The sequence below is a fragment of the Anolis sagrei genome, chromosome 1 (assembly GCF_037176765.1).
Source record: "Anolis sagrei isolate rAnoSag1 chromosome 1, rAnoSag1.mat, whole genome shotgun sequence".
Taxonomy (NCBI): Eukaryota; Metazoa; Chordata; class Lepidosauria; order Squamata; family Dactyloidae; genus Anolis; species Anolis sagrei.
In genome coordinates, this window is record NC_090021.1 from 232929901 (window position 1) to 232954440 (window position 24540).

Genomic DNA, 24540 nt, shown 5'->3' on the forward strand with positions numbered 1-24540 from the left:
TTCCCCTCTTGGTTACATTGTGCCACTCACTGTTTAAGAAAACTCAGTTTTCATCCAAACTCACAGTGGAGGCTTTTAATCTTGATACATTGCTTTATGTACAGCTGTATGCACAAATCAGGATCCCTGATGCCACATCAGTCAATGGCATATGAGAGATGTACTCAAGACAGATAGCAGCAACAAATGTACATCAAGAAGCAAGATAATCATGACAAGAGAGAGAACACATGCTTGCTGCCCTTTTTTAATACCCATTGCTTCTCCTCGCCAACAAGGGACAAAAGCAAATGAAGGAACGTTTGTCATGCTCGTCACATAGTCAGCTTCTTTCACCTATCCCTTCAGTTCCACATCACCACACACTTAACCCTTCAGTAGGTGTGTGACCACATGTCCATTAGAACAGTATTTTCCAACAGTATTACACAATGGGGTTACTAGCAATGCAATCCGATCTAACAATGCATTATTTACCTAACAGAATGCTGCCGGACAATGCCTGAATAATGCTGGAGTACAATGGTGTAACAGTTGTGAGAGCAAGATACTCTCAATGTTCTTTGTCCTGCAAAGTCCCTTTCAAAATAAGAATTTGTTCATTACAAGAATGAAATTCTACCAAGCGTAACCCAAGAGGCAAGAAACATGTGCGCCGGGAGTCTGCGCATGCCTGGCTAAGAGGAAGCAACTCTGTTCCTGACGCTCCGGAGAAACAAATGAAAATAAATGTCCAGAGCCTGAGATAAGTACTAATTAACAGTCAGATAAAAGATAACTCTGCATAAGAGGCCCCCGCAGCTGATGAACTTTCTCTTTATAGTATAAATATTGGGGGGAAAGAGACTTTATCAAGTAAGCATAAAACTGGGAAGACAGCCAATAATGGCGTCCAAACGGGAGCTGCAAAACATTCAACAAACGATTACAGAGCTATCTGACTCTCTGAATTCAAAGATTGACTTGCTATTGGAACAAATAAAGACAATACAACAAGATAACAAAATAATTTTAAAAAAGCTCAAACAGACTGAGAAAAGATCACAGCATAACCAGGAAGAAATTGCAGCTTTAAGACTTAAAGTGGCTGAGCTTTCAGACAGGCAAAGAAGAAAGAATTTAAGATTGTCAAGCTTCCCAGAACAGATACCTGCAGAAAAGCTAGAAGCGGAATTAATATCATGGTTTCAAGGATTAAACTTCGAAATAACGCAAACTCAAATCGAAAGAGTGCACAGAGCTTTTCGCCAAGCAAGTGGGGGAGGCGTTAAAGACATCCTAATTGCCTTTACTTCAGAACGAAAAACGGAGGAAGTGTTTAAACATCTTAGAAAAAACAGAGACTTATTATACAAAGGAAAAAAATAATTCCAAAACATGACTTATCTCCTGAATCTTTGAAGATAAAAGCTCTCCTAAAAAACATATGCAGACAGTTTGTTTGCTCATGGAATAAAGTTTTCCTGGGTGTTACCAATTGCCATTCTGGTCTATAAAGATAAGGAAAAATATTTTGCAAGAACTCCAGAACAAGCCCAGAGAATGCTGGAAAAATTGGGTATTCCTTCAATACCAGATACAGAGAAAAAAGGAGAAGTAAGCAAGTCAGAAGAAGGAGAGGAAGATGAAGAAGAAGAAAAAGATCAAACTGTTACAGAAAGATAACTAGTAACTGGATTAACAAGAACTTCAAAATCAACATGGACTACAACATTATCATAAGTACTAACTCTGCCTTGGGACTAAGTATGGGGGGAAGTAAGGGTGAAAGTAGCTTTTGCTTTTTTCTTTATTCTCCTGGATTTCTATTGGAAGTTGTTTTTGGAACCTTTTCATAAGATGATTGTAGGCTTGATGGGTTGTAATATTGGTATAAGAAAACTAGCATATATGGAGGGAAGGGGGTTGAAGGCGGGGTCATACAAAGGGTAAAAAACAATGAAGTAATGGGACAGACTGGAATAATAATACTAATAATAAATAGGAGATGGAACAGGGGGTGCAGTACTGCAAGGAATCTCAAATGAAAGGAAAGATAGATTTCCTTAAAAAAACATTGGAGAAGGGGGAAGGGGCAACCACAGTTATAAGGCAAGGGATAATAGCAGATGAAAAGCCACAAATAGACAAAGATAATGGGTGATAATCTGAAAATGTGTTTTTTTAATACAAACGGAATGGCTTTGGATTTGAAGCGGTCAAGAATAGCACAGTTAGTAAGGAAATTGCATTGCAACGTCCTCTGTTTACAGGAAACCCACAAACATAAAAAAGATAGCAAACAATTAATAAATATACCAGGTTGGAGGGTGATAGCAGAAGCAAGGGGTACAAATAAAGCCAGAGGAGTAGCAATAGCAATGAAAAACTCATTAAATTTGGAAATATTAGAAACAACAATAGATAAGGAAGGGAGATATATAGTGTTGATATGTAAAATAAATGGCAGGAAATAAATAGGTAATGTATGTGGTCCAAATAAAGGACAAAAGAAATACTTTAGAAAGTGGTTCAGGAAAGTACAAGAAATCTATCAAGGAGAGCTAATAGTTGGAGGAGACTTTAACATGGACCTTAGAAATAATAAAAAAACATTTAAAAGAATGGAGGTTGGAGGATGTATTTGAAGGTAATTCTATAAATCAAAAGCCAACATACTTCTCAAATAGTCATAAATGTTTCACATGGATAGACTACATATTAATAAAAAACACTAACAGGTCTAGAATTCTAAATACAGAAACACAACCAATCTGGATTTCAGACCATGCGCCTATTATAGTGGAGCTAAAGCTAGACAAGCCTGATGAAACAGAGGTAATAAAAACTTGGAGATATAAAAATTTGATAATCAAGACAGAAAAACTTTAAAAAGAACTATTAGAAGAGATAAAAAACTATTTCAAGGAAAATAGAGGCTCAGCAAGTATAGAAATAGTCTGGGATGCAGCAAAAGCAGTTATTAGGGGTTATTGCATAGCAAAAGAAGTGGCAGTAAAGAAACGGCAAGATAAAGAAAGAAAAATAATGGTTAAAGAAATAGAGGAAACACAAAAGCTATTACAAAGTAAATACCTAGTGCAGGTGAAAGTAAAGTTGGAAAAATTAAAGAAACAATTAGAAGAAATGGATAATATGGATTTATGGAGAAAGGAGATATTTCTTAAAAATAATTTTCAAAGACAAAATACAAATACAATGAAAAAAATGGCTAACTATTTAAAAAATGCGAAAGAGAAAGGAAGAATCACCCAGTTAAAGAATAAATATAATAAAAAGGTAAATTCAAATAAGGAAATAAGAGAAGTATTTGAAGATTTCTACCAAGGCTTATATAAAAAAACAAATACACGGAGAAAGGTTTAATGAAAATATACCAAAGATATTAGATAGAGAGGACAATAGGAAACTCGGAGCAGAAATAACATATCAAGAAATAGAGCAGGTGATTGATACACTGAAAAATGCAAAATACCCGGGATGTGATGGGTTCACTGCAGAGTTTTACAAAGAAACAAAAGAAATAATAATCCCAGAATTGAAGGATTTATTTAATAGTATAATGATAGGAGGAAAGCCCCCAGATACATGGAGAGAATCAGAGACAATAACAGTGAGAAAGAGCAGGAAAGATCCAGAAGACCCTAATTCATATAGACCCATTAGCCTCCTAAATCAGGATTACAAAATATTCACGAAAATATTAGTCAACAGAATAGAAGGGACTATAAGTAAAATAGTAAAGGATGATCAATATGGATTTATAAAAGGTAGAAACATCGCACATCCTATAAGAAATGTATTAAACATTCTTAATCATAACAAAAAAAGAAAATTTGCACTCTTAAAGTTAGACATATATAAAGCTTTTGATTCACTAAACCATGATTATCTGTTGCAATTAATGGGTAACTACGGATTTGACATTTCATTTACTAAAATAATAAAAGAGTTATATAGCAATATGAGAGCAAGAATAAGAGTAAATGAAGGACTAACAAAATACTTGAAAATAGAAAGAGGAGTAAAACAAGGTTGCCCTCTATCTCCGCTGTCATTTGCATTAGCAATGGAACCTCTGGCAGACAGAATACGAAACAATGGCAGGATAAAGGGATATCAGATTAAGAACGAAGAACTGAAGATAAATCTTTATGCGGATGACATTTTATTAATAATGGAAAACCCAGTAGAAGCAATAAGGGGAATACAAATAATTCTAAAAGAATTCTAAAAGAAATAACCAAGCTAAAAGTGGCCAACTATGGGGCAATATGGAAAAAAATTCAGGAAAAAATAAAAGCCTGGAGGGATAAGCAATTAAGTATCCCACAGAAAATACAAGCTCTGAAAATGTGCATAATTCCCAAACTACTTTATTTCTTCCAAACTTTATCAATAAAAATAGAATATAAACAATTAAAAGAATGGGACAACACTTTGAGAGAATGGATATATGGGAAAAAGAGAAACAGAATAATGAAAAAGATTCAATGTATCCCAAGGAGAATTCTTGGATGGGGGTTTCCAAATCTACAATGTTATTATGAGGCTTTCCAATTAAGAGCACTACTAGAAATAAGTTTAAAGGAAGAAGATAAATGGATAATGAAATAAATGTAGGATGGGGAAAATACGGGTTATACACCAGAGATATTAACAAAATAAAGGAAAATCTAACAGGACTGAGAAAGGTAGCATATGACTGTTGGCAAAAATGGCAAAAACTATGGGCATATAAAATATCAGGAAAGACCCCTATTAAGAGCATGGGACTCCCCGAAAAGTTAGCAAATAACTTAGAAGAAAAGGGATTAAGGAGGGTACAAGATATGTGGAAACAAGATGGAGAGATAATTAATTGGCCAGAGTTTTTGGAAAAGGGGGGGAAAGAAAATTGGTTAAAATTAAGAGGGATTTGGGAAAAAGTGAAAAAAGAGGGTGCAAAGCCCACTGAAGAACTAAAGGTAGATAAATTCCTAAATGCAAGAGAAAAGACAAGTAAAGGAACAGTGGCAAAAATATATAATTTAATGATAGAAGATAAAGAGTTTATGATTAGAGCAATAAGTAATAAATGGAATGGAGTTAAATCATTACAGACAAAAGAAATAGAGGAAGTAATTAGGAACATGAATAAAATAAAAATAGAAAAATATAATGAATTAGAAAAAAGATGATATTAAGATGGTATAGAACTCCTGAACAATTGGTTTATATGTTAAAAGGAAAGAATTCGAAGTGTTGGCATTGTAATAAAGAAAAAGGTACTTATTCACACATGTGGTGGGAGTGTTCTGAAATAAAAAAATTCTGGCAAATCATACAAGTAAAAATTCAGGAGATATTCCAGATGTTGGGGTTCAGCCTGAGTTTGAACTTGAACCTGATTCTCTGTTTGTTCCTCCTGATGCTAATGAAAGTATATTTACTGATGCTAGTGGAAATGTACCTTTTGATGCCAATGCTCCTGAAATTAGTGAGGAAGAATCTGCTGTAGGTTTGGAAAATGCCAATGTTCCTGAAATTAGTGAGAAAGGAACTTCTGTAGATTTGGAAAATGAAAGTACCAGTGTTAATGAGAATGTTGCAGAGGGAGACCTTGAACTTTCCCTCCCTTCTGCACCTGTTAACTGTAATGACAACAGAAGGAGCCAAATCTGGGAAGACAGAAATAAAACACTCAGTTTGCGTCGATCCTCCCGAATTCAAGAATTAAAAACATTGGCCTCAAAACAGAAGGGCGGTTCACGGAACCGATTCTTGAGTTTTAATTGCAATACACCAGGCTGATTCCCTCAGTTCAGGCATCGTTTCAGAATTGATGAAGACCTTGGCAGTTCTCCCAGTTCCCTGGCCATAGTATGGAAAGATTTCTAGGATATCAAGTACGGTTAGTGGATTGCTAACAGCTTCAAGTATTTCTCAGAGAGGCTTTTGGTTTTGCTTTGTCCATTTAAATTCATGTTTGCTGATTTTGCTGTGGCTTTTGACTTGCATTTTTCCTTTATTTTGTAACCATTTTTCTTCAATAAAAAAGGATTGTTTTTCACAGCCAAGTGTGGTGGATAGTTATCTTAGGCCTCGTTCTCTGCTCTGGATTGCAACACCAGATAAGAATTCGAATTAATAATGATCTACTACTTTGGGGAGTGTTGGATCATCCGAGTATAATAATTAATTGCCAGGAGTTATTTAAGGTAACAATAAGAGCAGCCCATGCAGTGATTGCCAGAGAATGGAAAGACAAATCGAAATGGACGTTAACTAATTGGAATGATTATATGTACAATCAAGTGCTGTTAGACATTATGGGAATTATGACCAAGCAAACACCAAGAATGGACAAAGAAAACATCATTACAAACAGATGGAAGGTCTACTTCAACTGGGTGAAAAATGGAGAAGCCAACGATCACATCAAAGAAAAAACACAATGACTCTACCAGTGGCTGGATCTGCAAGATTAGCTAGAAATACACTGTGGTTGATGAGGGAGCGAGGGTGGGAGGGAGGGAGAGGGAGGGAGGGAAGGTGGAGATAATGTAATATACACCAGTGTAAATTAGTATAATATCTTTAATATTTGTTGAATTATTTAGGTCTTATATGTGTAACACTTGGAATTTGGCTTACTGATCTGTGTGTATAACATAATAAATTTTTTTTTTTAAAAAAAAGAAACATTTGCACCAACTGTGACCGTATCTTGGGAGGTTGGACTTGGTCACGGTGGTCCACTGGAACATTGATACCAATATATATGTGAGGGAAAGAGAGGAGAGAGTGACTGAGCACCTCTTTATTATATCTGTTTGTATGAAGTTTTACTTTTTAAAAGTTTGTATGTATCACTTGAGTGTGTAACCCAATGTAAACTGTATTCAGCTCCAATATGATCTCCAGCCATCTTCCTTGGAATATATCTTCAATCGAGTAACTGGACACGAGTCTTTAAAGTATTAAATGAACAAAGAAATGTTTATTTATGGATTCTCAGACACATAAAGCATATTGGTTACACAGTATTTTTCTTCACATTACTTCTTAGATATTGTTACAATCAGATTTTACTATTATGATAAATACAACTATTACTATATAACTTTCAGAATAGCTTATCTTACACCAACTTGGTTTGATAACTTTCTTCACTTTCAAATGTAATTCTTTCTCAGTGTCCTGACTGGGTAACTTATATCCTATATTTCTTTCTTCTTCTCAACTTATTCTCAAAGAACACTTTTCTCCTCAGTCCGATTGACTGATGACTTATACTCAGATTATCCTTTTATTTATTTCAGTTGTGCCACTGAAGACACATTCCTATACTGGGATTTTCTTTCCCCTAGCTCACAGGCTAGATTCTAATTCAAAAAGGATTCCTTTAACACTTTAAATATCAATTCTGAAGACTTTTAACTTAGAATAGGAACCTCCTCACTCCAGCTTTCACATAACCAGAGCTTTCTTGACTGGTTACCCGGCTAAAGTCTCTTCCCTTTAGCTCCCTAGCTAAAGACTGACTCATGTTTTAAAAATGTCCACTCTTCTCCTTTCAATTAGCTCTGCCCCTTTTTCCTCCTAGCTAAACTGAAATGGATACATTTCTACTGCAAGAGGCTATGCTACTGTGGCAACGCATTCTGCCTGCATTTGAGATACACACACACACACACACACATTAATAAACACAGTTAAAACTTCCATTAAATTGATTATTCCGTTACATCTACGCTCTGGTTACATCCTGAATAGATTACTGCAACGTACTCTATGTGGGGTTGAAGACTGTTGGGTAGCTTCAATTAGTCCAACGTTCAGCAGCCAGGTTGCTTATGGGAGCGGAGTATCGAAAGGGCACAACGCCCTTGCTATGCCAGCTCCACTGGCTGCCTATTAGCTATTATTCAAAGTGCTTGCTTTAGCCTATAAAACCTTTAACAGTTCTGGCCCAGTTTACCTGTCCAAACGTATTTCCCTCTATAAACCACCTAGGACCTTAAGATCATCTGGGGATGCCCTGCTCTAAGTCCATTGCAATCGTGTTTGGCAGAAGGAGAGATCGGGCCCTCTCTGTGGAGGCCCCTTGGCTATGGAGATCAGATCTACTCCATCACTTCTGACCTTCTGGAAAAAAGTGAAATCCTGGCTGTTCTTGTGGCTCAGTCTGAGCCTGAGCTTTCTGAACCTGCTCAGGACAAGAAGGATCATGGGATTTTTGATCATGTTCAGACAGTCAAATGAGGCAGACAGTGTTGATTCTGAGGAAGAGACAGCATTTCTGTTCCTCACAGAAAGGAACATGTTTTCTGATAAGGATAGTGAAACTTTGGAACTCCAGGTGGAGATTCCTTCTGAGAACGCTGGGCCTCCTCTTTCCCAGGGCGACGAGGCCCAGCTGGGCGAAGATAATGAGGTAACCGGCCTTAAAGATAGTAATGGAGATTTGATAGTAATGGAGATTTAAACAGAGGCTGGATGGCCATCCGTCAGGGGTGATTTGAATGCAATATTCCTGCTTCTTGGCAGGGGGTTGGACTGGATGGCCCATGAGGTCTCTTCCAACTCTTTGATTCTATGATTCTATGATTAGAGAAGACCGGTTACAATTAAGAGTTCGAAGAAGCACACACCTTGCCAACAAGGCCTGCATCAATAGGAGCATAGTGTCTAGATCTAAGGAAGTAATGCTACCCCTCTATTCTGCTTTGGTTAGACCACATCTGGAATATTGTGTCCAATTCTGGGCACCACAATTCAAGAGAGATATTGACAAGCTGGAAAGTGTCCAGAGGAGGGCGACTAAAATGATCAAGGGTCTGGAGAACAAGCCCTATGAGGAGCGGCTTAGGGAACTGGGCATGTTTAGCCTGAAGAAGAGAAGGCTGAGAGGAGATATGATAGCCATGTATAAATATGTGAGAGGAAGCCACAGGGAGGAGGGAGCTAGCTTGTTTTCTGCTTCCTTGGAGACTAGGACACGGAACAATGGCTTCAAACTACAAGAAAGGAGATTCCATCTGAACATTAGGAAGAACTTCCTGACTGTGAGAGCCGTTCAGCAGTGGAACTCTCTGCCCCGGAGTGTGGTGGAGGCTCCTTCTTTGGAAGCTTTTAAACAGAGGCTGGATGGCCATCTGTCAGGGGTGATTTGAATGCAATATTCCTGCTTCTTGGCAGGGGGTTGGACTGGATGGCCCATGAGGTCTCTTCCAACTCTTTGATTCTATGATTCTATGATTGATTCTAAGTGTGAAGCTAGAGGTCAATGTAATGCTTTCATGTTGGGTAAACTTACTTAATGCTTTGGGTGAAGGGCATTCACTGTCAGTCCAATGTGGCTTCTACCCTGTTAACTTCTGTAAAATTAGCTTGGCTTTTGCGGAAAGCTCCTGGCTCTTTCAGACTTTGATTTTGATCCTGATTTCTTGGACACCTTGTCTTGCTGCTGTGGATGCTTGTTTAACCAATGCTTGAGGTCTATGCTTCATGTTTTTTGCCTTTGGAACCTGGATGCCTTGCCTTTGCATTTAAGACTCTGTTTTGCTCAGTGAACTTTACTCCTTTATTGCCCTGTTTTGATTTTGCTTTTTCTGAATAAACTACAAAATCTACAACCTTGGTGTGTGGTGTTGTCTTGGGCAAGGTGGATCTATCCTGAGTTGCGACAGCTGTGGCATCAGGCATTCACGGATTAGACTTACTTGATGGCAAAGATACGGTTTTAATGGACTATGATGGACTGTTTTTAGGATGACGACTAAAATCGGCGAATTGTTTTAATGCTTTTTTATTGATTTATTATAATATGTATATTTATGCTTGTTTTTACGCTGTTGTTGGCACTGTGCTGTGCCAGTTGGTAGCCACCCTGAGTCCCTCTGTGGAGGTTGAGATTGGATGGAATATAAATGCCCTAAATAAATAATAAATAATGCAATTACAGTCAGTACCATGACTGGCTGTTTCATATATAAGTATTTAAACAATAGCTGCATGTTCCTTTGAGATCTCCTCCTAAATCAAGGATATCAATTTATGCCTTTTCCCAAAAAGACAAAAACTACATGAGTCAGTCTTTAGCTAGGGAGCTAAAGGGAAGAGACTCATCTCCAGAGCCCCTTCTTTTGTGTAGCATCATTCAGGCAAAGGCAAAGGAGGAAAGAATCTGAGATGATTAGGAAAGGTGCCTACATAATGTGCTTCTAATCGAAATGATGGACTTAGCATTTGGTAAGGAACCAGCTTGATAATGTCTGGGTGATACTGGAAAATAGTGCTGCAAAGAATTGTGACATTCTTTTTTGGAAATAATTCAGTTTTTTGTTTTTAAAGGAAAAATAATGCAAAGAAACAGTACAAAAAGCAGGGAAGGACAGGGACTATAAAAGGATATAATATGACTTATGGAACCATGTTAGTTTTAGTTCTATACATAAATCTATTGTATCATCACAGACATAGAGGAGGCGGGTTATCATTATGCATATTATTTTGTAAAAGAAGGAAGTGAAGTAAAAGGGGAGAAAAATCCAACTTTAACATATTTTCTGAAAAAAGTTGTGACATTCTTACTCCAGTGTCCTTAGTCCTCCAAAATCTCTTTCAGAATAAGGATTTGGGCATCTTTGATTGAGTTTATGTATCTTGGAATGCTGTCTTGCTCTTCTCTCACTGCCTTCTAGCTTACAAAAAAGCATCTTTTCTAGTTAGTTATGTCTTCCACTGATGACCAAGGTAGTCTCACTATTTTTGACTACTAGGGAATGTTCAAGTTTGATTTGTTCTAGGATCCATTTATTTGTTTATTTTTAGCAGGGCACGATATCCATAGGAACTCTTGTCCAAAACCACATTTCATATGATTTGATTTTCTTTTTATCTGTTTTTCTCACTGTCCAGATCACTACCATACAAAGAAATTAGAAATAAGATTGCATGGACAATCTCAACTTTATTATTCGATTGTATAACATTACACTTTAGGATCTTGTCTGGTTCATTCCTAGCTGTCCTTCCAAGTCCTAGTCCTGTTTCTCTTGATTCTTCTATTTCAGGTACATAAGATGGAAGGATTTGAGCTGAGCAAACTTATGAACAAACTTTGGTCATAAGGAAATTGACCCTTTGGTCATAAGGAAATTGACCCTTAAAATATCCTGCATATTTCACCATGGATGCAATAATGACATAAGTCAGATAATTTCTGGTAGCCTCGAAGGAGTTTTCTTTTGCTCTTCCTCTCCTATATTTCACCATGGATACAATAATGACACAAGTCAGGTATTTTATGGCCACCTTGATACTCCTGTATCCTCTGCATGGGGACATTGCTTAGAGCAACATGTCTATATACAGGGTAGCCAGCAGAATGAGCTCTCATGCTTAGTGCCCTTTCTATCACAGAAAAATAATGCTTTCCACGGTGTGAGGGCAGGGTGTAGGCAAGTGCTATTGCTCCAGCATGGTTCATTATATTCCAGCTGATGAGTTGACCATTGGGATCCAAGATGCAGAAACTGAAGAAAGCCTGCACCAGGCTGGCTATGTACCTACGACTTTGTTCATTGCCTCCGTAGGCCCATGTTTCATTCACCAGGTCAACATGAGAGGCATTCAGGGTGGACACTGTGAAGCCGGGATCTAGCCTGTAAGAAGAAGAAATAATAATAATAATAATAATAATAATAATAATAATAATAGCATGCAGTAGTACAACTGCTTCAAGTGCAAAAGAGAAAGAGGGAATACTGTAAAAATACAATGCAGAGCAGAAGACAAAACTGGCAAAAGAAGGCTCTCCATGGACAGTTCCTGGGGAAAAAATGAAAGCAAAATAGACAAAGGAAAAACATGGATGTGGCTCACAAATGGAACCTTGAAAAAGGAGACAGAGGGCCTGATTCTGGCAGCCCAAAAACAAGCCATTAGAACAAATGCCATCAAAGTCAAAATTGAAAAGTCAACGACAGATCCCAAGTGTAGACTCTGCAAGGAAGCAGATGAAACAATAGATCACATCCTCAGCTGCTGCAAGAAGATTGTGCAGACAGACTACAAGCAGAGGCATAACACCTTTGCTCAGATGATTCATTGGAACTTGTGCTACAAATATCATCTGCCTGCGACAAAGAACTGACAAAGCCTGAAAAGGTTACAGAAAATGAACACTGGGACTTCTAAATTCAGACTGACAGAGTTTTGGAGCACATTAAAACATCCAGGCATTCCCTGGGCAATGTCCTTGCAAACTGCCAATTCTCTCACATCAGAAGCGACTTGCAATATCTCAAGCCACTCCTGACATGACAAAAAAATCTTGTTGTGTTTCAAATAATAATAATAACTTTATTTCTTTCCTGCCCTATCTCCCAAAAGGGAGTCAGCACAGTTTACAACAATTTGCTGCAGGCTGCCTGGGCTAAAGTACGTCTCCGTTAGCTGAGTCAGTTAATAACGTGCTAATTTTTCTCCCCGTATGCTTGAGTACATAGGTAAGTTTTTAACAGCTTCTTAAAGGAGAGGAGAGAAGGGGCAGTTTTCAACAGAAATGAAGCAAGAATGCAAATTGATAGACTGACTCATTCTAAAATGGACCAGCCCCATCGTTCCCTCTTTGTTTTAAGACCTCTTAAAAATGTCCAAGAAGAGAAAATAAATTATCCAGCCATTTCTCTGCACCCAGCCCTCTCCTGGTGTGTAGAAATGACATATCAGGAGAAGGGAGATGAAGAACGATTTCCTCCTTTCCCCCTTCTCCTGGCGAATGTTTCTATGTGCTAAGAGAGGGCTGGCAGCAGGGAAATGGTGGCCAGGTGTGTTATTTTCTATTTTTTGGATGTTCCAATGAGTTTGAGGGAGAGGATGTAGGTGTCTGGGTGTTCTTCTGGAAGGTTTTGGGAGGACATCTAGATACCACCCCCCCACCCACCCCGCCAAAAGCACAAGTTTTTCTAGCCGGTGTGGGGACAGAAGTCCGCCCCAACCCGGGTTTATTAGACTTCGGTAGGAGCGGACTTTTGCCCTGTGTGGAACCAGTCTCACAGGTCACTCTTGATGGACTTTTATTCATCTGTAGATTTTTCCATGGATGAAGCCTGGACTCAGGCATGTAACCAGGGGGGGCTTGAGGGGCTTCAGCCCCCCCCCCCCCCGAAATTCTCAGGGTGGTCCGCGAGAAGGCCTTACTGGTACATTATTTTAACTGTTATGTTCATTCATATCATGATCTGATCACCATGCTCAATATATCCCATATGCATGGGGCTATTGGTATAACAATACAAAAGGTTTGCTAGGGTAGATCCTCAGCCCCCCCCCCTTTGAATCAAACACCCCCCCCCCCATTAAAACTCAGCACCCCCTGAATCAAAACCCTGGCTATGGACCTGCCTGGACTGAATGCTTTCCACAAAATGGACCAGCCCCTTCCTTTCCCCTCCTTCTGTTTTGACAAAGGATGCCTGTTTTCCTGTGCCAAACTCCTGTGTGGCATAAGATCCGCTCCTGTCTTCTCCTGCTTGCCTACTTCCCAGCCCACTCCAAAAGTGGGAACACTCAGCAAGAGGAGTGGGACACCCTAGCACTTCTTGGCTAGGATGTCCCACTCTACTGTTTCCCAATTTGTGTTGAAGTGGTGGAGAAGAGATTGCTTCTGCATTATATGTATTGTCGAAGGCTTTCATGGCCGGAATCCATGGGTTGTTGTAGGTTTTTCCGGGCTATATGGCCATGTTCTGGAGGCAATTTTTCTCCTGAAGTTTGCTGATTTCTCTGGTTGAAGTAGTCTGCAGTGCCTTTCATGTTCCTTGATGCGTGTCTGGGCGCTGCGTTTGGTGGTCCCTATGTAGACTTGTCCACAGGAGAAGAAGAACTCAACAGGTTCCTGGACCATCTTAACAGCATCCACCCAAACATCCAATTCACCATGGAAAAAGAAAATGAAGGAAGACTGCCTTTTCTAGATGTTCTAGTCATCCGCATACCAGATCAACAATTGGGTCACACCGTTTACAGAAAACCCACACACACGGATAGATATCTACATAAAAACTCCAACCATCACCCAAGTCAAAGAAGCACAATTAAAACCTTGGCAGACCGTGCAAAAAGAATCTGCGAACCCCACCTTCTCCAAGATGAACTGAACCACCTAAACTGGGCTCTACAGGCCAATGGATACTCCACCTCAGACATCAGAAGAGCTGCAAAACCGAGAACAAACCACGAGCGTAAAGATGAAGATCCACCCAGAGGAAAAGTGTTCTTGCCATACATCAAGGGAACCACTGACCGCATAGGGAAACTGATGAGGAAACACAACATACAAACCACTTACAGACCCACCAAGAAAATCCAACAAATGCTACGTTCAGCAAAGGACAAGAGGGATTCTCTCACCTCTGCAGGAGTCTACCGTGTACCATGCAGCTGTGGACAAGTCTACATAGGGACCACCAAACGCAGCGCCCAGACACGCATCAAGGAACATGAAAGGCACTGCAGACTACTTCAACCAGAGAAGTCAGCCATAGCAAAGCACCTGATGAACCAGCCTGGACACAGCATATTATTTGAGAACACAGAAGTGCTGGACCACTCTCACAACCACCATGTCAGACTACCCAGAGAAGCCATTGAAATCCACAAGCATGTGGACAATTTCAACAGAAAGGAAGAAACCATGAAAATGAACAAAATCTGGCTACCAGTATTAAAAAACTCAAAAATTACAGCAGAAAAACAACAGAAGGGAAACAAACAGGCACATGAAATCACCATCAACATCAACAAAAGATTCCTCCCAGGCGCTACCAAGCCATTGAATGCAAATCAAGGTGATCAGCTGAAACATTCACAGCTAGCCCCAGCAGACAAAAAGTCCTAGTCCCAACAGACCTCTGAGGATGCTTGCCATAGATGCAGGCGAAACGTCAGGAGAAAAATTGCCTCCAGAACATGGCCATATAGCCCGGAAAAACCAACAACAACCCATTATATGGTCAGTTTAGATCATATAAAGCAATTGAATGCAGTTAAACTGTATAACGTAAACATTATAAGACTCAACACTAATCATATAGTGCAGCTCAAAAGTTGATTGTAATACAGTGTTGTTTGTCATGATATCTGCCCATAAACCAAAAGAATATTTACTGTAATGTACTGTGTTATTGAAATGAGACAGTAGTTATGTAATTCACTGTTAATGTACATTCCAATTTAAAACATTTTGCTTGATTCTTCATATTAATTTTGGACCAACAGTCCAATGCACGCTGATTCTATCCTCTGGAATATTAGCTAGGCTTCCTAACTGGATGTCGTCTGCAAATTCAGATGTTCCATCATCCAGATTGTTTATACATACAGTGAACAACACTGGATCCAGGACAACTAATCACTTTTATGTAAGCTGCTATGGATACCTTCCTTATGTTTGGGCATATGTTCTAGGAAGACACTGTTCAAGTATTTAGTCCAACTTATGGGTCTGCAGTAAATTATGTAGACTTGTAATATATATTAAATCTTATTTACCAGGCAGTGTTAGGAGTTCAAGTTCATTGTGTTTATTTCCAAGCTCTATTATTTGGTGTGTAGGACTATTTGTCATTCTCTTCTGCAGCGACGTTGTTATTGTTTTTTTCTGTCTATCATAGAATCATAGAGTTGGAAGAGACCTTGTGGGCCATCCAATCCAACCCAACTGCCAAAAAGCAGGAAAATCACATTCAAAGCACCCCCAACAGATGGCCATCCAGTCTCTGTTCAAAAGCCTCCAAAGAAAAAAACTCCACCACACTCTGGGGCAGAGAGTTCCACTGCTGAACAGCTCTCACAGTTAGGAAGTTCTCCCTAATGTGAAGGATGGCACTATAATATGCTTCTGAGAAAGATACTATATATCAAAGTTCTACTCTGAAACCAAAATGTTATGCTTGAGCCCTCGTTGTAGCCATGGGATGAACTAAAAAGACTATTTAAGATTGCAATGGGCAGATTAGGAATTCCCCAAGTGGGAGCAACCCAGGTATCTCAATGTCCCCAAAATATCAAAAATTACATTCTCCATTTTTCTGTAACAGTATGGATACTCACCGGTACTCAGGCATTTTATTTGGGTCAGGGGTCAGAAAGGTAATGTAGGATAATGGTGTCAGTGGCACATTCTTGATGGTGACAGCTTCTTGGGAGACTTCAAGTATACCCTGCTGGTTCCCTGAAGAGCCATAAAATATTTTGTCAGCAGGTGTGTGATGTGTGTGTGTCTCTGTGTGTCTATACTAGAGTGTTGATAGATTCTGTTAAATGGAGGATTTCCAACACGCACAGCTAGGTAGCTGAGCACGTCACTTGGCAGTATTTGGGGAGTGCCAGATGGAGTATCTAGAGCAGCAGTTACCAATCCTATTTTGGCCATGTCCCACCTAAGCATTAGGCTTGGGCGGTTTCATTCGTTAATTTCGTAATTCGTTATTAATTCGTATTTAAATTAGCTTACGATCCAATATTGAGCCATGCAGGACTACTGTGAGGAGTAATTAAAAATCAATACAATTTTTCCAATTTATTTCGTATTGTTTCGTAATTGTTTCGTAATTGGTTCAAAATTGTTTCGTAATTGTTTCGTAATTATTTCCGTATGTCTGGTGCAAGTTTTATAGTTGTTGTTTGTTTTATCAGTGATAAAAAATAAATTATCACACCAACAGTCAACAACAGAGGGAGAGGGAAGCTTCAGAAGTTCCCCCTGTCCCAGGGGTGCCCCCTTTCCCCCCTAATATTTATTCTAACACTGGAAGTTTTATTAAGGAAAATAAGACAGGAAAAAAATCTGGCTGGGGCGAAAATTCAGGGACAAGAGTTCAAATATAAAGCCTTCGCGGACGATATAATTTGTATTATAGAAAATCCAAAAACTAAATTAGACCAATGGCTAGAAGAAATTAAAAGTTTTGGGAAAGTGGCAGGATTTAAAATTAATCTGGAAAAAACGAAAGCAATAACAAAAAATATAAATAAGAAAGAACAAGAAGAAATAGGGAGAAAATGGAATGTATAAATAGTAACAAAACTAAAATATTTAGGAATCAACTTGACAGCGAAGAATTTACACTTGTTACAAAATAATTATCTAAATAAGTGGAAGGAAATAAAAAAAGACATGGAAAATTGGAAAAATAAAAATCTATCATTATTAGGAAGGATAGCAACAATCAAAATGAAGATACTGCCAAAAATGATATCTATCTTTCAAAATTTGCCAATAATAAGAAATATGAAAATATTCAAAGATTGGAACAGAGATATAAAGAAGTTTATTTGGAATAACAAAAAGCCAAGAATCCACTATAATAACTTAATAGAACAAAAGGATAAGGGAGGGTTAGCAGCGCCAGATTTAAAATTATATTATGAATCAAGTGCATTAGTGTGGGCAAGAGATTGGGCATTATTAAAAAAGAAAAAAATATTGACATTAGAAGGAATAGATCTTAGGGGAGGGTGGCATCTTTATATTTGGTACAAAGGGAAGGAAAAGGAAAAAAATGGAAATCACTTTGTGAGATTCGCAGTTTTAAAAGTATGGGAAAAACATAAAAAGAAATTTCTCACAAAGACACCACTATGGGTATCACCATTGGAGGCGACCCAAAGGAGATGTATGGGGTGGAATGATTGGCCAAAATATAAAGAAATTTTGAAAATCATCAAGGAGATTTAATATTAAAAGAACAACAGGAATTAATTACCATAGACAAAAAAAATCATGGTTACAATATTAGCAAATCAAAGAGAAGTATAAATTGGATAAAGAAGTAGGGTTCTCAAAGGGTAAAGATTTTTGGGATAAAATACTAGAAACAGAAAGGAAACTAATAACAAAACTATACAAACAACTCTTAGAATGGCAATTAGAATCAAGAGAAGATAAAAATTACATGAAAAGATGGAACGAAAATCTAAGAAGAAGTATCAGACAAACAGTGGAAGGGAATTTGGAGGAAAAGATTAAAATACACATATGCCACCGACCTTAGGGAAAATTGGATTAAATGTCATTAAGATGGTATCTAACTCCAAAAAAATTAGGGAAAATATATAATAATACAAGTTCGACCTGTTGGAAATGAAGAAAAGAAGAAAGAAAAGAAGAAAGAAGGTTCCTACTTTCACATGTGGTGGACCTGTGAAAAAGCAAAAGGCTATTGAAAGAAGGTACAAAAAAAATACAAAATATGTTAAAAATAAAATTACCAATGAAACCAGAGCTGTTCCTATTGGGAATGTACGATAACAATATAGAAAAAAATAAAGACAAAATATTATTTTTAGCATTAACGGCCGCAAGGATGTGTTATGCAAAAAAATGGAGGCAAACAGAAACACCAGAAGAAGATGAATGGAGAATAAAAATGCTGGACATTAGTAACCTATACAGACTTACTTTTCTACTATTGAAAAACAAGGAAACTGGAAGAAAAGAAACAGACTGGAAGGACATCACCGAATATTTAAGGGAAAAGAAGAAAGAGACAATGATCTAGAGGGAAAAGGAGAAATAAGGATGAAAGCCAAAAGAAGAGGGGAAAGAAAATTAGAAGAGAAGAAAAATAAAGAACTTTATTTTTTTTTACTATTATTATTTTTTCCTTAGGATAAGATCGAACAGAATGAACAGAATATTTTCGTAAGACACCAGGAGGTTGAGATACTCCTATTTTTTGGCTTTTTATTTTAACCTTCTTCTTTTTTTCCTTTCCCTTTCCCTCTTCCCTTCATCTTCCCTTTCCATTTCTTTCTGACCTTCCCACTCTTCCCTACTCCTTCCCACCTTTCCCCCTTTACCTATGCTAAGTATTATTCCTCCTTTTATTTTATTTTTTATTTTTTTTCTCTTTTCTTTTTTCTCTTCCCCCCCCCCCCTCTCTGCTTTTACCAAATGCATATTTTTTATGAAAGACTTCAATAAAGATTATTTATATATATATAAAAAAAGAAGTTCCCCCGTCCCATTTGGAGGGTTTTTTAGCATATTGCGCAATAGCGTCCGCCATTAACGAATCGATTCATAATTTTACGAAATTTCATATATTTTGAACTTTTTTAAAGGAAAATTTCAGAATTATTTAAAAAAACGAAATGCAAGCCCCCCCCCCTAAAAACGAAACGAGTATAGAACCAATTTTTTCCGTGGTTACCCAAGCCTATTAAGCATCTATAAAATCCTTCCCCAGCCACCAATGACATATAATTCCTGTTATTCAAAGAGCAAACTCCCATTCGTGTTTTTAGTAACTTGGTTGTTTGTTTCAAATTCTTTTGTCATCAAGAGACACAGTCAGTGTCTATTGACAAACTTGGACGAAAAGCACTTGTGGGTTTTTTGTCATTACAATTGACAACATTTGTTAATGGTTAATGATCAGGCATTTTCCTTCTACTAATAATCATGGTGATAATAATAATAATAATAATAATAATAATAATAATAACTTCCTTTATATCCTGCCCTTTCTCCCCAAGGGGACTTGGAGCGGCTTACAACATGGAAAAACATTATATTATAATAATAATAATAATAATAATAATAATAATAATAATGTTAAAAACATGTTACTTAAAAAACATCATCCACAGATAAAATAGGCAATAATTATGTCATATAATACAGTCTATACTCATCACCTATTCAAAAGATTATTTTCCTGAAAAAATAATGCAAGTATTTTAAGTAGCCTAGAAAAATGCGCAGGAATGGATGGGTGTGTGTGTGTGTAAACCTCATTTCCATCCTTTCCTTGTTATTCTTGTCCTCTTTTTCTTTTAGGATCACTTAATAATCTGGTTCCCCCTATTTGCAATTGTTATGCACTTGTCTATCTTTACCTAATTATTTTAAAACACCTAATGTTTATGATACAGTAACTCTTACGTAATTATTGTATATGTGGGAGAATATACCATATTGTACCATTTGATCAAGCTGCAGACCTATCAAAGTATATAAAGTCTTCTTAACTGTTCCCTCAGAAGGAAGGAACTGACAACTACCTTGGATTTGTAAACTTTGGGCCCAATTGATAGCATCTGTGTCCAGCGCCAGAGTTCGATACGCATCAAGATCATGGTAAAATGCTGCATATGTATTGACATGGCAATTTGAATCATCTGAGGCAACCTAGAAAAGAGAGACATGGATTTCCACAGTATTTTGTTTAATAACTGTCCTGCAATTTCTAAAATGAATCCATATTCTACATTGCTTACTTGGTTTCAAATGAGTGACTAAGAAATGCCTCCTGGCCTGGCCTGGCCTGATCCCACACCCCCCGAGTCTACTTTACAACTGCACCAAGAGATGGTACTCCGTTCAGATGGTGATTTGGACAGTTGAGGACTATATTTGCACCTCTGCTCCCACCATCAAGTGAGGCTGTGACAAAGGTTCTGGTTTTTGCAGCCATACTTGGTGGTGATAATGGGTTGGAAAAGTAACTTTGCTATGCTTGATAACCAATCAAAATGCATACCTTGATACAACATTACATTGTCATGTTCATATATTCAGTAACATTACATTAGTAAATTAATTAAGATTTTAGGTAACAGTAGTTCAGAATGCATATTAGATCTCCTGCATTTTAAGAATTACCAAAAGTAATCCACCTTCACCCCCAAGTTCCTTGCTAGAATGTCATATAGAGTGTGTTCTGTAAGATACCCCAAGGTTAATACCTTTCTGTGTGGCCGGGTGAGGACTGCTTTGAAATTGGGCCAGGTGTCCACAATCACCTCATGACCAAGTGGGTTCCCACGGTTTATGTTCATTACTGTTCCATGGACCTGTCAAGAATCGGATGTCAGAACTGGTGCTGCAGTGTAAACAAAGGAGACCAAAGAGTGGAGAGAGGATCTGAATCTGATTTTGACCTCCTGTATTTATATAAACATGTCAAAGTGAATGGATCTTCCTCACAGCCAGCCGATGGACAAAACTGGGAATTCATAGACCCATTCCAAGCCTAGATTTGCATTCACAAATGCACGCATGCACACACATGGAAAATATAACATCCAGAGTTTTCCTCTGAGGTCAGATGGGAAAGCTAGAAGTGCTGGCAGATGTCTGCTCAGCTGCTCAGACAGTCTTGCAGTTACCTGGGGAGAGAAAGGCGGTACGTAAATACAGTAAATAAGTAAATAAATACCCCAATTGCTTGAGGGAGGCACTTCTTCAGCATCCCCTCCAGCATCTGCAACTTGGAAGGACAGGAGAGAAGCAACATTGCTTGAGAGGCAGAGGCTGATGGACAGGTCCTGGAAGAAATAAAATGGGTGTCAAGCACCTAAGGAAAGGGAGATACCAGTTCTGTTAGCCCTAAACCGAAGAGCTTTACAAATCTTTCATTCAGGGAAGAAACTTGGTATATATAGGTACAGCTGCCAAAGGAATAGAAATAAGGCCTCCTTTTCATTTGACTGCTCAAGAGAGGCAGTGGCATACCTATATGAACCAATGCAGTCCTGTCAACAGGCAGCTACTCACTTGTGTTGATCAGCTTTCCTTTTATTTAGGAATAAAAAAACTGAAGCAATGGCTCCTTTTGCTTGTGTCTCATCCAGCCAAGTCTCTGCGCAGAGCTGCTTTGTTTTAAAACAGGTGCCAGGAGTGGGGTCAGAGGGTCGAAGATATGTGTAAATGTATACTAGAACGAATGAAACATTAACAGAGCTTTTTTGAACTATAGCTATGGATTTTAGTGGATGAGATCCATATAACACAAAATATTTGTCTGAAACCCTGAATATAGGTGCAATGGTTGTATTTATGAAGGATGGGGGAGAGGTGACTATCTAATGGGAGCATTTCTGCTTTCTGCAGTGTCTCCTATCAGGTTTGCTGATGGAGATGATGGACAGGTTTAGTATTTAGTAGGAATGTGTCAAAAAAGTGTTGAATAGGTGCATGATTTATAGTTTTATCTTTCACAATCATGCCCTCCCTAAATATGCTATGCACCAGACTAATTGTCTCAGAGGCAAGCTTTAAAAATCAACCCAAAAATAGTAGAGTCCTTTATCAGTTGTCAGCAGAGATTTTATTGGACAGTCTGATGTTGTGCCACTCACTGTTTAAGAAAACCTTTTGACTCTGTTTTCATCCAAATTCACAGTGGAGGCTTTTAATCTTGATAAGTTGCTTTATGTACAGCTATATACCCACATCAGTATCCCCTGATGTCCCATCAATCAATGGCATATGCAGAGATGTACTCACGACAGATACCAGAGATGTACATCAAAAGCCAAGATAACCATGGCAAGAGAGAGAACACATGCTTGGTGCCCTCTTTTATACCCATTGCTTCTCCTTATCAACCAGGGTCAAAAGCAAATGATGTAACCTTTATCATGCCTGTCACATGGTTGTAACTCTGCTTCTTTTGCCTGTCCCTTCAGTTCCATGTCACCACACACTTAACCCTTCAGTAGGTGTGTAACCTCATGTCCATTAGAACAGTATTTTCCAACATTATTACAAAATGAGGCTACAATCAGTGCAATCCTATCTAAGAGTGCATTATTTCATGTATTGTTGAAGGCTTTCATGGCCGGAATAACTGGGATGATGTAGGTTTTTCAGGCTGTATGGCCATGTTCTAGAAGCATTCTTTCATGATGTTTCACCTGCATCTGTGGCAGGCATCCTCAGAGGTTGTGATAATGTCTGGGTGATACTAGAAAATAGTGCTGCAAAGAGTTGTGACATTCTTTTTTTGAAATAAGTACCATAAGCTTTATTTTGTTTTCAAAATAAAAAAAGCAATGCAAAGAAACAGTACAAAAGGGGGAGAAGGGGGAGATAGGGACCATAAAGGGATAATAATAATGTTATTCTTATACCCCACCACCATCTCCCCAAAGAGACTCAGGGCTGCTTACATAAGGGACAAACTGTCCACAAAACATAAAACAAAACCAATCCATAAAACAAACACATTAAAATAGGATATAAGTTACAGAGCCATGTTAGTTATAGTTCTATACATAACTCTATTGTATCGTCAGACACATAGCGGGAGGGATTATTATTATACACATTCTTTTGTAAATGAAGGAAGTGAAGTAAAAAAGAAAAACCATCCAACTCACCTTTTCTGAAAAGAGTTGTGACATTCTTACTTCAGTGTCCTTAGTCCTGGAAAATCTCTTTCAAAATAAGGATTGGGGCGTCTTTGATTGAATCTATGTATCTTGGAATACTGTCTTCCTTTTTTCTCACTGCCTTCTAGCTTACAAAAAATCATCTTTTCTAATTAGTTATGTCTTCCACTGATGACCAATGTAGTCTCACTATTTTTGACTTCTAGGGAAAGTTCAGGTTTGACTTGTTCTAGGAGCCATTTATTTGTTTGTTTGTTTTTTAGCAGGGCACAATATTTCTTGTGCAAAACCACATTTCATATGAATTGATTTTCTTTTTATCTGTTTTTTTTTTCAATGTCCAGATCACTACCATACAAAAAAAAGAGAGAAATAGGATTGCATGGACAATCTTAACTTTATTATTCAATTATATAACATTACACTTTAGGATCTTGTCTGATTCATTCCTAGCTGCCCTTCCAAGTCCTAGTACTGTTTCACTTGATTCTTCTTTTTCAGGTATATAAGATGGATGGATCTGAGTTGAGAAGAAGTCCCCTGCAAGAACTCCTTGCCACCTATTTTCTTTTACGTAATTCATGATCTCCTAAGTAGTATATTATATATTAACTGTTCTACTGTTCTGTATTAACAATCTGTAAAATGTTACAGACTGCATTTCAAATAGGTGCAAAGTTCTCAGAAGGGAAAAAAAAACACCTAGCACTTTAATCTGTACATTGCCCCATGTCCTGGTCTCCAGAGCAGCAGAAAATAAGACAGCCCCATCATCAATGCAACATCGTTTTGAAATATTTAAACTTGGCTATCAGCCTTTTCCTCCCTCCAAACGAAAGATACCCATCTCCATAAACTGCTTCTCGTAGAGCTTGGTTGCCAGACCTTTGATCATTTTAGTCACCCTTCTCTATACATTTTCCAGTTTGTCAACATTTTTCATGAATGGTGGTGCCAAGAACCGACCACAGAAGTCCAGATGAAATATGACCAAAACAGAATAAAGCTATAGTATAACTTCCCTTCTTGAGGTTTCTCAAGTGACTCCTGACACAAAATGAATGAATGAATGAATGAATAATAACTTCCCTTGATAACAACTCTGTATTCCTATTGATGTAGCTGAGAATCACATTTGCTTTTTAGCCGCTGTATCATATTGTTGGCTCATGTTCAGCTTATGATCTACCAAAGCTGGTTCTATACAGGGGGAAAGTGGAAAACACAAGCTTTGCTGGGGGATGGTGTCCAGATGCAAACGGACAGCATCCCCCAGCAAAATTGTTCCTGCCCCCCCCCCCTTCTCCTGGCACGCCATTTCTACATGCCAGGAGAGGGCTGGCAGCAGAATAATGGCAACTGGGT

At 38.1% G+C, this 24540-nt stretch overlaps 1 protein-coding gene across 1 annotated transcript; it reads right to left on the reverse strand.

Moving 5' to 3' along the window:
• Positions 1–11248: 11248 nt before the first annotated feature.
• LOC132761911 (glycine N-acyltransferase-like protein 3) lies at positions 11249–21296 on the reverse strand. Its single transcript, XM_060754955.2, has 5 exons — positions 21219–21296; positions 20746–20853; positions 20062–20188; positions 16105–16225; positions 11249–11651 (listed from the first exon to the last, which is right to left on the reverse strand). Exons 1-5 carry the CDS (start codon positions 21294–21296, stop codon positions 11249–11251), a joined length of 837 nt encoding a protein of 278 aa, XP_060610938.2.
• Between the last annotated feature and the right edge of the window lie 3244 nt (positions 21297–24540).

Excerpts from the sequence above, each read along its gene's own strand:
- LOC132761911 (XM_060754955.2), bottom strand. The coding sequence starts at position 21,296 with ATGTTGCTTCTCTCCTGTCCTTCCAAGTTGCAGATGCTGGAGGGGATG. Across the intron at positions 20,854-21,218 it reads GCCTCCCTCAAGCAATTGGG|GTCCATGGAACAGTAATGAA; the intron begins GTATTTATTTAC and ends GATTCTTGACAG. Across the intron at positions 11,652-16,104 it reads AATAAAATGCCTGAGTACCG|GCTAGATCCCGGCTTCACAG; the intron begins GTGAGTATCCAT and ends TTCTTCTTACAG.